The sequence below is a fragment of the Ipomoea nil genome, unplaced genomic scaffold (genome assembly GCF_001879475.1).
Source record: "Ipomoea nil cultivar Tokyo-kokei standard unplaced genomic scaffold, Asagao_1.1 scaffold1474, whole genome shotgun sequence".
Classification (NCBI taxonomy): Eukaryota; Viridiplantae; Streptophyta; class Magnoliopsida; order Solanales; family Convolvulaceae; genus Ipomoea; species Ipomoea nil.
In genome coordinates, this window is record NW_017617902.1 from 33,964 (window position 1) to 50,000 (window position 16,037).

General features: G+C 35.6%; 2 protein-coding genes across 2 annotated transcripts; one reads left to right on the plus strand and one right to left on the minus strand.

Annotated features, from left to right (window-relative positions):
• Window positions 1-1,100: 1,100 nt before the first annotated feature.
• LOC109188693 lies at window positions 1,101-4,062 on the minus strand. The gene is made up of 5 exons (XM_019339324.1): window positions 4,025-4,062; window positions 3,126-3,240; window positions 1,914-2,054; window positions 1,654-1,812; window positions 1,101-1,521 (listed from the first exon to the last, which is right to left on the minus strand). The coding sequence occupies exons 1-5, from the start codon at window positions 4,060-4,062 to the stop codon at window positions 1,249-1,251; spliced, it is 726 nt and encodes a 241-aa protein (XP_019194869.1). The 3' UTR covers window positions 1,101-1,248.
• A 3,982-nt stretch (window positions 4,063-8,044) lies between these two features.
• On the plus strand, window positions 8,045-12,630 carry LOC109188694. Its single transcript, XM_019339325.1, has 5 exons — window positions 8,045-8,367; window positions 10,492-10,606; window positions 11,678-11,818; window positions 11,920-12,078; window positions 12,210-12,630. Exons 1-5 carry the CDS (start codon window positions 8,045-8,047, stop codon window positions 12,480-12,482), a joined length of 1,011 nt encoding a protein of 336 aa, XP_019194870.1. The 3' UTR covers window positions 12,483-12,630.
• The last annotated feature ends 3,407 nt before the right edge of the window (window positions 12,631-16,037 follow it).

The following is a 16,037-nucleotide window of genomic DNA, read 5'->3' on the forward strand; positions in this document are numbered from 1 at the left end:
CCGTGTCAGAGCTATATGCGCTGACCCTCATGTATGGGCATGCGATTGGTCCTGTGGCGCCAACAAAGTGTGTTATGTGTTGTGACATGGACGAGTTGTGATTACGAGTGTCTTGGGGGATGTGACTATGGGACTTATATTGGGGATTGTTCATGTTGGGTTACGATCATTGATTATGCTTTGCCTTATCTGCCTTATCTGTTGTGAACTGCATATGCTCGTTATAACTGTTGCTTGCGTCTGGCCTTATCTGGATAAAACCTATCGAATATCTGGCTCCGTCCCTGGATAAAGTGATGTGACATTTGGAAGGACACAATAAGCATTCACTAGTTCATACAGATTTTAGAAAGACTAAGGTTGTGTTTGGTTTAGGGGTTTAGCTATTCGAAATGGAAATCAAAGTCATTATTATTGTTTAGTCGATAGGTTTTTAGAACACTATTATGAGATTTGATTACCCCTTAATTAGAAAACTCATTCCCTAATAAAATAAGGGTTTCATTCCATTATTTTCTTTTTAATTGGTAATTTGATTTTTAAGTTTAGATTAGTGCTTTTAGATTTTTTATTTTATTTTATTTTTTTGTTCATAGTGATGTTTTGGATGTCTTTATATTAAAATAATTTGTCTTGATTTTTTGTAATTGTATTTTTAAAACATTTATTCCCATTATAGGATCATACATAATCAAACAACAATAATGATAATCATTCAAATTTCACCCTACTACCAAACATGCAAAATACTTTCACCAAAACTCATTACCATTACAAAATATTTGATTCACATTCCGATTCCAATTTTCATGTGCGAACCAAACACACCCTAAATCTCTTGTGCGTTCGGAAGGAAAATATACAATTCAGCACCCTGTATCCTTTTACTGAACAAGAAAGATTGATTTCATCAACACCATATTTTTTTTCTTTTTCTTTTTTCAGCCGTCTGGCTTGTTAGAGTTCTATCTTGGAGGAATGATGCATTATGTCATTATTGAAAATAAAAATTCTTATATTTTTAACTTTTTTATAAAGCACAACAAAATAGGTCCATTCCCTTTGGCATATTTGTAGATAACTAGCTAGCAACCATAAGATTAATTCAAAACCAAAAAAGGGTAGTGTTCTCGAAGATTCAACTAGTAAGGATACTCGAGTTAACCATTAGTACATTACAAAATATTGAACTCAAAGAGTGAATCAAGGAGATGCATATATTAATTCAACAAAAATATAATAAGATGCTTATATGTAAACAATTTTTGCTTTCTTTGATGCACGAGGAAAATGAAAAAACTTTTGCATGATTTCAAACTCCTCATTGGAATCAAACTCCATATGGCGAATAATGACAACCTTTTCAAGTGCGGGAAAGCAAGCAAGTAGCACCTCGATGAATTGCAATTCAAACCTTGACCCATTGAATAATCTAAGCTTAAAAGTGTGAAGCATTTTAAGCACTTTAGCTGCACTTTGAAGTTCCTCCCAAAGTATAGATCTAGAGATTTCTGCATAAAACTTCAAAAAAAAAAAAAAAAGCCTCAATCAATTCATCTTTTACACCGGTATAACCTTGTATTAAGTAATGCGAAACAATAATAGAACAAGTAGAATTTCATTAAATAATCTATCAATGAAAATGAAGATTACGTATAAATGATATATGTCAAGCTTGCGTAATTTCGGACATATTAGTAATGAATGAATAAATGAAGAGAAGTCATCATCATAAAGAACATTGACATCGTATAACTCCACGCATTCCACATTTAGTTCAGGTCCCCATCTAGTAAGTTCGCTGGCAAAAAGCTTGGAAACAAAAAGATATATAAAACGGATTAGTTCATAAAATATATTTCAAATAAATAATAGTCCGCAAAAAATAAGGAAGAAAGTACTGGCTAATATACCTTGAAAGGCTTGAAATTGAAATCCAAACAAAGAGTATGAATAAATGACAAGTCCAAGCTAACCGGGAGAATAGGAACATAATCGTCGATATCGTCATCATTGCAATAATACTGGAGTGTTAAACTGCCAAGCCTGGGAGCCTTAATGTTGAAATATGATGTATTTACACAATTGTTGAATGAAAGAGTCTCAAGCATAGGAACATCTATAACACAATTCATATTAATAGCACTAAAGATAACGACATCAAAACTAAGTGAAGTGACATTCGGAAATACGAAAGGGGCATTTATTGTTGGTGGAAATATTACTCCGCAGAGATCCAACCTCTTGAGAGTTGAGCAAGATAATATGCAATTTGGGAGCCCGAAGCATCTATTTGGACCAAACTCTGTTCGAAAAGTAAAGTTCATTTCTTCAACACCTTTTTGAGTGATAAAAAGGAACCATTGATCGAAGTCAAATTTTCGAGAACCATGCGTATCACTCATGATTGGTGAGTCACAATCAAAAACCAAGGCAAATTTCCGAATAGGTCCATGGTGCCGCATGAGAACTTTGTTGATTACATACATACAGGTTGATGTGCGATTATAACTGCCAGAATATTTTTCCCCAACATAAGCAAAGAACTTATCATCAAAGTTAAGCTGTGTGAGACTGGACCAACAATCTCTCCAAATGGTAGACAAAACGGCAGTTCTAGCAGCTTCTACGATCGGCAAAAATCCCAAAATATTGTCAAGTATTTCTATAGGAAGTTGACTGATTCGATCTCTTCCCGACATCATTTACATAACTTCAACATATGCAATTTAAAGAAGAAACAAATTAAAGTTAAAACAATATCCTAAAATGAGTGCACTTGGTGATACCGCGATAGCAATTAAATTGCAACACAAAAGGATGAAAAATTGCAGAGTAGAAAACACAAATAAATCATATATCGAAATCAATTTCAATCGCACTACGAACATCTATTGAACATTAATCCCTAAAGATTATAATCACAGTATGAAGTTAGTGTCTGGGATTGAAAGGAAAGGCGGAAGAATGTATACATACACACAGGGGAAGGCAGCAGATTGTTTATTTATTTATTTGTAAAGACATATAATATCAATAATCCTCCCCCACATAATTAAACCAGCAAAAAGAAAGAAGAGGAAATCCCAATAGTGTAAATAATAAAGAATCAATTGAAAACTCACATTGAAGGCAGTAAAAGCAACCTTGTGAGCTGAGAAATTACAGAGATAATGAAATTCCTCAGGGAGCTCAAAGGGTGAATCCGTTGCCCAGTCGCCAACAAATTCGACAATACAACTATACAAGCATTAAACAACTTGTGAATTTGTGATTGCAGATTACCGCTAGAACCCTAAATCCCTAATTTTGCTAATTTGCGTATGCTCAAATTAAATACCTCGATTTTTAGGCTGATGTGCGGCGCGAACAGCTACTCTTGAGAATCCAAACTCCAAACCTTCGCTATGGCTGGGCAGTGTGGGCGAGACAGTCAGAAAACTGCGTCGTTGAGTTTGCACTTCTCGGCTCCGACTTCGACTTTGAAGAAAATATAGCGAACAGTGTGCGGTGGAAAAGCTGCTTTATTAGGAAAATATTGTGTGCTGGCAGTGGATTTATTTTGTCCGCAGAATTTTGATTAAGGTTTGAATTAGGAAAAGGATTAATATTTGATGCACCTATAGACGCTTTACATCGGCGGTGAAGGAGGAGATGACACATCATTAAAAATAAATTCAATATTAATCGGATCTTTTTTTACAAAATATCTACGACTTGTATTTTTTTTTAAGAAACTCTTTTATTTCTAATTAACAAAATATATCTATTTTTCTAAAAACATACTTATTACTTACTAATTATCTAATTATTAATAATTTTGAATTAATATTAATATCCCATCCAACCCAACCCGTTAAAGCAATTTTATTTTATTTTGAAAATCTGTTAAAAGCATTCTAATAAACAAATAAATTCCTATTCTTTTTCTGGACACTAAAATTAAAGAATTCTAAATTAAGAATTGTAATTGATATTGTTAGAAAATAATTAAGTTCTATGGCTCAAAATCCATTCCACTCACCATGATGCACCACATGCTGCTGTCCACCCACGTCGCATGCATACAGTAGCCTCCTCATTGCACGTCCCGCCGGAAGTGGTGCCTTTCCTCAATGAGCATGCCGTATTTATCTCCTTCTTTCAATTGTATAAATAGCTCATGTTTCTTTGTTATCAATGCATCAATATTGAATTCATTCTTTCTTCTTTCTTTTTTGTCCCCACGTAGAATACATATATATTTATATATATATTTGTTTTCTTTATACTCTTTTAGAGTTTAATATATATATATTATATTTTCCCAATTTATTAATTTCCTACTTTTGTCATTTATATATTTTCCTATTATTCAACTTCTATAATTCTCAATTTTCGATTCTTCGCTTCCGCATTATTCCGCTATATTCCTAACAAGTGGTATCAGAGCGGTTTAATTGAGAGTTATTTTCAAAGATGTCAACTGTTACCAAGTTCGATATCGAGAAGTTCGACGGGAAAATTAGCTTTTCTATCTGGAAGGTTCAGATGGAAGCCGTTCTAACCCAGAACGGTTTGAAGAAAGCGCTAGCTGGGAAGAAGAAGAAACCGGCTACAATGACAGATGTAGATTGGGAAGATCTGGATGACAAGGCACGTTCAACCATTCTTTTGTGTCTGTCTAAAGAAGTTCTACGTGAGGTAGTAAGTGAGACGACTGCGTCAGATTTATGGTCCAAGCTGGATACGCTTTATATGGCCAAAACTCTGGCGAACACGTTGCGTTTGAAGGAGCGTCTGTACACAATCCGTATGACGGAAGGTACTTCTATTAAATCTCACTTGGATGAATTCAATTCTATTTTATTGGACTTGGAAAATATTGATGTTATAATTGAAGATGAGGATCGCGCTGTTTTATTGCTTGTCTCTCTCCCTAATTCATACAAGCATTTCAAAGAAATTATGCTGTATGGTAATAGTAGTGATACCCTTACTTTCGACAATGTTAAGTCGAACTTATTGTCCAAAGAAAAGTTTGACTTTGAAATTAAGTCTGAGGACAAAGGTGAAGGCTTGACTGTAAGGGGTCGTTCACTTGAATCAGGGAATAGCAATAAAAATTCTAGATCCAAGTCCAAAGGACATAAGTCCAACAAATCCTGTAAGTACTGCAAGAAGCATGGTCATGATGTGACTGAATGCTTCAAGTTGAAAAACAAGCAAGAGAGAGAAAAGAAGTCCGCTGAAGCTAGTGTTGTTGAAAGTGATTCAGAAGGCGATGTTTTGTTATCTGTTAGCTCCGGTTGCAAACGGAGCGAAACCGAGTGGATTTTGGACTCTGGTTGTACATTCCACATGTGTCCGCACAAAGATTGGTTCATTTCTCTGGAACCGGTTGATGGTGGAGTTGTCTTGTTGGGTAATGATACCCAATGCAAGGTTAGTGGAATTGGAAGTGTTCAGATTAAAACTCATGATAACGTTGTCAGGACTCTTACCAATGTCCGGTATATTCCTGATTTGAAACGCAATCTGATATCATTGGGCACCTTGGAATCTCTGGGGTACAAGTACATAGATGAAGGTGGAGTTTTGAAGGTCATAAAAGGCTCTGTTGTTCTCATGAAAGCTTCTCGTTCTGGAAGCTTGTATGTCTTGCATGGCAGTACTGTGACAGGTTCAGTAGCGGTATCCTCATCGGTGTCTGATGCGAATCTCACTCAGTTATGGCATATGCGTCTGGGGCATATGAGTGAGAAAGGCATGCATCTCCTGAGCAAGAAAGGCCTCCTTGGTGATTCAGGTACGGGTAAATTACAATTTTGTGAGCATTGTGTTTTTGGGAAACAAAAGAGGGTTAGTTTCTCTACTGCTACACACCGTACCAAAGATGTATTGGAATATATACATTCCGATTTATGGGGACCGACTAAATTCCAGTCTATGGGAGGCTGTAGATATTTCATGTCTATTATTGATGACTTTTCTCGTAAAGTCTGGGTCTATTTCCTGAAACATAAAAATCAGGCATTTTCTATTTTCAAGAAGTGGAAAATACTTGTTGAGACTCAGACAGGTAAAAAAGTCAAGAAGCTCAGGACAGACAATGGCTTGGAGTTCTGTGAGTCAGATTTCAATGACTTTTGTGCGGCAAATGGAATCGCTAGGCACAAGACCTTGCCTGGTAAACCCCAGCAGAATGGTGTTGCCGAACGTTTGAACAGGACTCTATTGGAAAGAGCTCGTTGTATGCTCTCTAATGCTGGGTTATGGAAACGGCGTGATTTTTGGGCCGAGGCCGTTTCTACTGCTTGCTATTTGGTAAATAGATCTCCGCATTCATCCCTTGATTTCAAAATTCCAGAAGAAGTTTGGTCAGGTAATCCTGTTGACTACTCTATCTTAAGAGTTTTTGGATGTCCTGCATATGCTCATTCTAGTACGGGTAAATTAAACCCAAGAGCTGTCAAATGCATTTTCCTTGGTTATGCTTCTGAGTCAAAAGGGTATCGTCTATGGTCTCCTGATTCTCAGAAAATCATTCTGAGTCGAGATATCACTTTTGACGAAAATGCACTACTTTCTTCTGGAAAAGTTCCCAGTACAGGTGAGACGCAGAGTACTGGTGAGAAGGTGGAGTTTGAGTTCAGGCCTATTGATAGTGTTACTACTGCTGACGGTAATACTAAAGATGATGCATCTACTAGCACAACACCTCTCGTCGAGCCACAACGAGAGTATTCCATTGCTATGGATCGGCCTAGGAGGACAATCAAGAAACCTGCTAGGTATGCTAGTGATGATGAAACCAACATGGTTGCTTATGCTCTTTCAGTCGCATAGGAAGTTGATGGTGATCCATCCTGCTATTCTGAAGTTTTTCCTATTGCCAAGTTCAATCAGTGCTTGAGTTTAGTCGACTGTTCCAGTTATTAATTTCAAAATGGATTTGATCCAAGGTGGAGATTGTTAGAAAATAATTAAGTTCTATGGCTCAAAATCCATTCCACTCACCATGATGCACCACATGCTGCTGTCCACCCACGTCGCATGCATACAGTAGCCTCCTCATTGCACGTCCCGCCGGAAGTGGTGCCTTTCCTCAATGAGCATGCCGTATTTATCTCCTTCTTTCAATTGTATAAATAGCTCATGTTTCTTTGTTATCAATGCATCAATATTGAATTCATTCTTTCTTCTTTCTTTTTTGTCCCCACGTAGAATACATATATATTTATATATATATTTGTTTTCTTTATACTCTTTTAGAGTTTAATATATATATATTATATTTTCCCAATTTATTAATTTCCTACTTTTGTCATTTATATATTTTCCTATTATTCAACTTCTATAATTCTCAATTTTCGATTCTTCGCTTCCGCATTATTCCGCTATATTCCTAACAGATATGTAAATTATTATATTTATAATTATGAATTTTTAAATTTTAATTAACAAAAACCATCGAATTTCCTATATCTATCTTAACTCCTAAATCTATTTAAACCCCTAAACTCTTAAATTTAAATTACAACCTTAGTCACTATTAGAAACAATTGCAACATCTTGTAAGAATATATATTCATCAAAATCCAAATTTTCTCTTTCAAAAGAACCCAACCTGTCAATCTTTTCTCTTTGTCAGAATCTTTATCTGTATTATTAGTAAAGAGTTCTTTTCGGTAAGTTGTTGTTTATATCTATTTTTTTATTGTTGAAATTATCTTTTAAGCTATTGATTTTTATTTTATTTTATTTTTTTAATTTGTAAACTCTAAAAATCTATACTTTAATTTTGATATAAAGTGGAAAGGTTGAGTTTGTAACTTGATTTATGGGTTTTGGGTTTTAAATTTTAAGAGCATAATATGCATAATTTTGTTAGTGGCTAAGAATGATGATCGAACATTGTAATGACTATATTGTTCATCTCTCATATGTTTTCTCTTTTTACTATTTTTCTGCTTGGTGACAATAATCTTTAACCTAGAATATACTACTATTCATGGGTTTACTTGTGTTCTAATCCCTTTATATATTTCTTTATAGATTAATAATGGCTACTTTCCATGATAAAGACCATAATATAGTCGAAATTGAAGATCATGGTTGTGAAATTACTACAGAATTGAGTGAAAGCAATCATGATGAATTGGTGAATAATGGTGAATTTAATATAGGTGAGATCGAACAAAATGTCAATGCGGATGCGAAGAGTGATGTGAATAATGACGCAATAGAGTTATGTATTGGAATGGAGTTTCAATCACTAGATGATGCTTTAATGTGCTATACTAATTATGCAAAATATGAAGGTCTTGGAATTCGCAAAAGCCGCATAGTAAAGTCTAGAAAGAATCAAATGGTTATTGGACAAGAGTTTGTTTGTTCAGCTATGACATCCAGTTCCGTAATCCCTCTGTAGAACGGTTAAGCTTCCATCTGCCGAATGAACAAAGCATTGTTTTTTATGATGACTTATCTATTGAGAATGTGCTTGAAAGACAAACAATTAAGAGTATGTTTTTAGCATGGTTTGAAGCTAATAAGAGGTATCCCCGAGCTAGGGAATTGACCAATAGAGAAATGCCTCATTGTTTCGTGTGGAAAAGAAAATAACGTCAATGGCAACATAAATATTTTTTGCACGGTAACCTTGCTTTGAACAAACAAACTCTTGTCCAATAACCATTTGATTCTTTCTAGACTTTACTATGCGGCTTTTGCGAATTCCAAGACCTTCATATTTTGCATAATTAGTATAGCACATTAAAGCATCATCTAGTGATTGAAACTCCATTCCAATACATAACTCTATTGCGTCATTATTCACATCACTCTTCGCATCCGCATTGGCATTTTGTTCGATCTCACCTATATTAAATTCACCATTATTCACCAATTCATCATGATTGCTTTCACTCAATTCTGTAGTAATTTCACAACCATGATCTTCAATTTCGACTATATTATGGTCTTTATCTTGGAAAGTAGCCATTATTAATCTATAAAGAAATATATAAAGGGATTAGAACACAAGTAAACCCATGAATAGTAGTATATTCTAGGTTAAAGATTATTGTCACCAAACAGAAAAATAGTAAAAAGAGAAAACATATGAGAGATGAACAATATAGTCATTACAATGTTCGATCATCATTCTTAGCCACTAACAAAATTATGCATATTATGCTCTTAAAATTTAAAACCCAAAACCCATAAATCAAGTTACAAACTCAACCTTTCCACTTTATATCAAAATTAAAGTATAGATTTTTAGAGTTTACAAATTAAAAAAATAAAATAAAATAAAAATCAATAGCTTAAAAGATAATTTCAACAATAAAAAAATAGATATAAACAACAACTTACCGAAAAGAACTCTTTACTAATAATACAGATAAAGATTCTGACAAAGAGAAAAGATTGACAGGTTGGGTTCTTTTGAAAGAGAAAATTTGGATTTTGATGAATATATATTCTTACAAGATGTTGCAATTGTTTCTAATAGTGACTAAGGTTTTAATTTAAATTTAAGAGTTTAGGGGTTTAAATAGATTTAGGAGTTAAGATAGATATAGGAAATTCGATGGTTTTTGTTAATTAAAATTTAAAAATTCATAATTATAAATATAATAATTTACATATCAATTACAATTCTTAATTTAGAATTCTTTAATTTTAGTGTCCAGAAAAAGAATAGGAATTTATTTGTTTATTAGAATGCTTTTAACAGATTTTCAAAATAAAATAAAATTGCTTTAACGGGTTGGGTTGGATGGGATATTAATATTAATTCAAAATTATTAATAATTAGATAATTAGTAAGTAGCCAAGCACCTTGTGCTCAGATGGCATGTAGTGACCTCTCCCATGTGGGAAGTCATGAGATCGAGCCTCAGTGGAGGCGTTGTTGACTCTTTGTGCTTCATTAGGTTGAGAAAGTATATTTGAACAGATACTACAATGTAATAGAGTCAGTAACATTCAAAAAAAAAAAAGAGAGTTTCTTAAAAAAAAATACAAGTCGTAGATCTTTTGTAAAAAAAGATCCGATTAATATTGAATTTATTTTTAATGATGTGTCATCTCCTCCTTCACCGCCGATGTAAAGCGTCTATAGGTGCATCAAATATTAATCCTTTTCCTAATTCAAACCTTAATCAAAATTCTGCGGACAAAATAAATCCACTGCCAGCACACAATATTTTCCTAATAAAGCAGCTTTTCCACCGCACACTGTTCGCTATATTTTCTTCAAAGTCAAAGTCGGAGCCGAGAAGTGCAAACTCAACGACGCAGTTTTCTGACTGTCTCGCCCACACTGCCCAGCCATAGCGAAGGTTTGGAGTTTGGATTCTCAAGAGTAGCTGTTCGCGCCGCACATCAGCCTAAAAATCGAGGTATTTAATTTGAGCATACGCAAATTAGCAAAATTAGGGATTTAGGGTTCTAGCGGTAATCTGCAATCACAAATTCACAAGTTGTTTAATGCTTGTATAGTTGTATTGTCGAATTTGTTGGCGACTGGGCAACGGATTCACCCTTTGAGCTCCCTGAGGAATTTCATTATCTCTGTAATTTCTCAGCTCACAAGGTTGCTTTTACTGCCTTCAATGTGAGTTTTCAATTGATTCTTTATTATTTACACTATTGGGATTTCCTCTTCTTTCTTTTTGCTGGTTTAATTATGTGGGGGAGGATTATTGATATTATATGTCTTTACAAATAAATAAATAAACAATCTGCTGCCTTCCCCTGTGTGTATGTATACATTCTTCCGCCTTTCCTTTCAATCCCAGACACTAACTTCATACTGTGATTATAATCTTTAGGGATTAATGTTCAATAGATGTTCGTAGTGCGATTGAAATTGATTTCGATATATGATTTATTTGTGTTTTCTACTCTGCAATTTTTCATCCTTTTGTGTTGCAATTTAATTGCTATCGCGGTATCACCAAGTGCACTCATTTTAGGATATTGTTTTAACTTTAATTTGTTTCTTCTTTAAATTGCATATGTTGAAGTTATGTAAATGATGTCGGGAAGAGATCGAATCAGTCAACTTCCTATAGAAATACTTGACAATATTTTGGGATTTTTGCCGATCGTAGAAGCTGCTAGAACTGCCGTTTTGTCTACCATTTGGAGAGATTGTTGGTCCAGTCTCACACAGCTTAACTTTGATGATAAGTTCTTTGCTTATGTTGGGGAAAAATATTCTGGCAGTTATAATCGCACATCAACCTGTATGTATGTAATCAACAAAGTTCTCATGCGGCACCATGGACCTATTCGGAAATTTGCCTTGGTTTTTGATTGTGACTCACCAATCATGAGTGATACGCATGGTTCTCGAAAATTTGACTTCGATCAATGGTTCCTTTTTATCACTCAAAAAGGTGTTGAAGAAATGAACTTTACTTTTCGAACAGAGTTTGGTCCAAATAGATGCTTCGGGCTCCCAAATTGCATATTATCTTGCTCAACTCTCAAGAGGTTGGATCTCTGCGGAGTAATATTTCCACCAACAATAAATGCCCCTTTCGTATTTCCGAATGTCACTTCACTTAGTTTTGATGTCGTTATCTTTAGTGCTATTAATATGAATTGTGTTATAGATGTTCCTATGCTTGAGACTCTTTCATTCAACAATTGTGTAAATACATCATATTTCAACATTAAGGCTCCCAGGCTTGGCAGTTTAACACTCCAGTATTATTGCAATGATGACGATATCGACGATTATGTTCCTATTCTCCCGGTTAGCTTGGACTTGTCATTTATTCATACTCTTTGTTTGGATTTCAATTTCAAGCCTTTCAAGGTATATTAGCCAGTACTTTCTTCCTTATTTTTTGCGGACTATTATTTATTTGAAATATATTTTATGAACTAATCCGTTTTATATATCTTTTTGTTTCCAAGCTTTTTGCCAGCGAACTTACTAGATGGGGACCTGAACTAAATGTGGAATGCGTGGAGTTATACGATGTCAATGTTCTTTATGATGATGACTTCTCTTCATTTATTCATTCATTACTAATATGTCCGAAATTACGCAAGCTTGACATATATCATTTATACGTAATCTTCATTTTCATTGATAGATTATTTAATGAAATTCTAGTTGTTCTATTATTGTTTCGCATTACTTAATACAAGGTTATACCGGTGTAAAAGATGAATTGATTGAGGCTTTTTTTTTTTTTTTGAAGTTTTATGCAGAAATCTCTAGATCTATACTTTGGGAGGAACTTCAAAGTGCAGCTAAAGTGCTTAAAATGCTTCACACTTTTAAGCTTAGATTATTCAATGGGTCAAGGTTTGAATTGCAATTCATCGAGGTGCTACTTGCTTGCTTTCCCGCACTTGAAAAGGTTGTCATTATTCGCCATATGGAGTTTGATTCCAATGAGGAGTTTGAAATCATGCAAAAGTTTTTTCATTTTCCTCGTGCATCAAAGAAAGCAAAAATTGTTTACATATAAGCATCTTATTATATTTTTGTTGAATTAATATATGCATCTCCTTGATTCACTCTTTGAGTTCAATATTTTGTAATGTACTAATGGTTAACTCGAGTATCCTTACTAGTTGAATCTTCGAGAACACTACCCTTTTTTGGTTTTGAATTAATCTTATGGTTGCTAGCTAGTTATCTACAAATATGCCAAAGGGAATGGACCTATTTTGTTGTGCTTTATAAAAAAGTTAAAAATATAAGAATTTTTATTTTCAATAATGACATAATGCATCATTCCTCCAAGATAGAACTCTAACAAGCCAGACGGCTGAAAAAAGAAAAAGAAAAAAAATATGGTGTTGATGAAATCAATCTTTCTTGTTCAGTAAAAGGATACAGGGTGCCGAATTGTATATTTTCCTTCCGAACGCACAAGAGATTTAGGGTGTGTTTGGTTCGCACATGAAAATTGGAATCGGAATGTGAATCAAATATTTTGTAATGGTAATGAGTTTTGGTGAAAGTATTTTGCATGTTTGGTAGTAGGGTGAAATTTGAATGATTATCATTATTGTTGTTTGATTATGTATGATCCTATAATGGGTATAAATGTTTTAAAAATACAATTACAAAAAATCAAGACAAATTATTTTAATATAAAGACATCCAAAACATCACTATGAACAAAACAATAAAATAAAATAAAAAATCTAAAAGCACTAATCTAAACTTAAAAATCAAATTACCAATTAAAAAGAAAATAATGGAATGAAACCCTTATTTTATTAGGGAATGAGTTTTCTAATTAAGGGGTAATCAAATCTCATAATAGTGTTTTAAAAACCTATCGACTAAACAATAATAATGACTTTGATTTCCATTTCGAATAGCTAAACCCCTAAACCAAACACAACCTTAGTCTTTCTAAAATCTGTATGAACTAATGAATGCTTATTGTGTCCTTCCAAATGTCACATCACTTTATCCAGGGACGGAGCCAGATATTCGATAGGTTTTATCCAGATAAGGCCAGACGCAAGCAACAGTTATAACGAGCATATGCAGTTCACAACAGATAAGGCAGATAAGGCAAAGCATAATCAATGATCGTAACCCAACATGAACAATCCCCAATATAAGTCCCATAGTCACATCCCCCAAGACACTCGTAATCACAACTCGTCCATGTCACAACACATAACACACTTTGTTGGCGCCACAGGACCAATCGCATGCCCATACATGAGGGTCAGCGCATATAGCTCTGACACGGCCCCGCAGCACCATGCCCCGTATCGCAACACGGGGAGGTCGATCGCAACCGACCGATGAACCGCAGCTCATCATAATGTTTGATCGCAACCAAACAGTGGACCGCAGCCCAAGAGAGTGTCATCTGACCGCAGTCAGGATAAAGGACGAACCGCAGCTCGTATAGAAACGTTTGATCGCAACCAAACGGTGGACCGCAGCCCAAGAGAATGTCATCTGACCGCAGCCAGGAATACCAATCTGACCGCAGCCAGCTTCTGAACCGCAGCTCAGGATAACCAATCCGATCGCAACCGAATTGGGGTAGCACACACACATAACACATAGCAAGCACATGCAACCCACGTTACACATCGGGAAGGGGGATAAAGCGTATAACAAACCTATGCGTGATCCATCACATACTAAGAATAGTCCTAAGGGGTTCATACTTCCTTCACCTAGGTCAACGGGATACCAATTCATCTAGCATGCGATATAACAGACTCATAAACCTACGAACGGTACCCGAAACATCAAACTAGACATAGGCACGACAACGGGGTCCGTTGGGACACCACGGGAATCGGGGAAACATCAAACGGGGAAACCGGGAGCCCGAGGTAGGGTACTTTCCAGCGGGTAGCCGGTGGGTGGGGGTCCACCCGCCGGCTGCCACTGTTCCGGGCAGCGGGTGCCCGGCGGGCAGCTGCCCGCCCGCCGGCTACCCGCTGCCGGAGCTGCCCGAGAATGCCGCGGGTAGGTGGCGGGTCCCCTACCCCCACCTACCCCCCACTGACTCTTTTCATCACTTTTCGCCCCGGGAACCGTTGTGGAACCCGAAACCATGCTTAGGCACTTTACAACGCAATTAACAACAACAAGTAGACAATTAACGGATCAAATACGGGAAACGAACGGCACATGGCCTATCATGCTTTTCTAAACATAATCAACACCCAAACATGCGATTTCCCACCCGATAATCCAAGAATCAAAGCATACGGTACTACCTAGGGTTCTAATCACTTTTATATCAACAAGAATACGATTCGTCTTCTAATTGCAAGATTCGGTAGGAACAACACGTAATCATCAAGGATACCAATTAATCATCAAGAACATCATAATCATCAAGAACAACACATAATCATCAAGAATCCCAATTAATCATCAAGAACATCACAATTATCAAGAAACTCCCAATATCAAGATTATCAAGATTCCCCATGGAATCATTAAATCAACATCAATAATAATCATAGTAATTCGCCATTCACAATCATACGGGGGAAACCCTAAGGGGAAATCATAGCTATGAAAATAGGTTTTGTTGAGACATGGGTTACCTCTTAGCCTTAATTAATTCCTTGGCTATGAAGGATCTTTCTTTAAGCTTCCTTGCTTTCTTGATTTCTCCTAAGGGGATTCTTGGAGCTCTTTTGGGGGTGGTGGGGCGTTATTCTTGTGGGGGGTTCTAGGTGCCTCTTAAGTCCCCTATTTATATATTTAGGAGTCCTGGTTAGGAACTAATATTATAGGCTTGCTAATTCTATTCCTTTTGGAACTAAGGATTGGGTTTAGGGATAAGGGTCCATGACCCATAGTGGACCATATTAATTAATTAAAGGGAATCCTAATCGTAGTCTGAATAGTAAAAGGCCTACTTCCTTTATTCCTAATAGATAACTAGTTCTAGGATTCCTAATTAGAATCTGAATAGTAAAGGGTTTACTTTCTTTATTCCTAATAGGCTTAGGACTCTAATTTAGGCAAGGGTCCACGGTTCATGGTGGACCTTTATTAATTAATCAAAGGAAACCTAACCGAATTAAATCATATTTAATTATTATTAACGGGATTAATTTAATAATTAATCCGGGATTGAAGGCCGTAACACGGGGTGTTACAGTAAGATCAAGAAAGACAAGGAGTCTTTTTAATTAATGAGTTTCTCAAAAGTTGTGATGGATGGGATGAGTGATGTGACAAGTTTGTAGGGGTAGGAGTAGAGTCATACTAGGAGAGAGTGGTGGAAGTTGTTTGAAATTTATATTTCAATACACATTTTAATTTTGTAGTGGTGGAATTAATATATAGATATATAAGGTAGCCGAGTCGGGTAAGGAAACATGCAGGTATAGGGTTCTTAATGACGAGAAAATTAAAAGTAAGTAGGAGAGGTTTAGAATTTTATTTTTCCTGCAACAAATAAACAACAACCACGTTTGAAAAAAAATAACTAGAGATTATTTGTTGTACCTGGTGTGGTAGATTAAGCTGTGGGATTGCAAACCCCAAGGGCAGCTCTAAGCAGTTCAAATCTCGA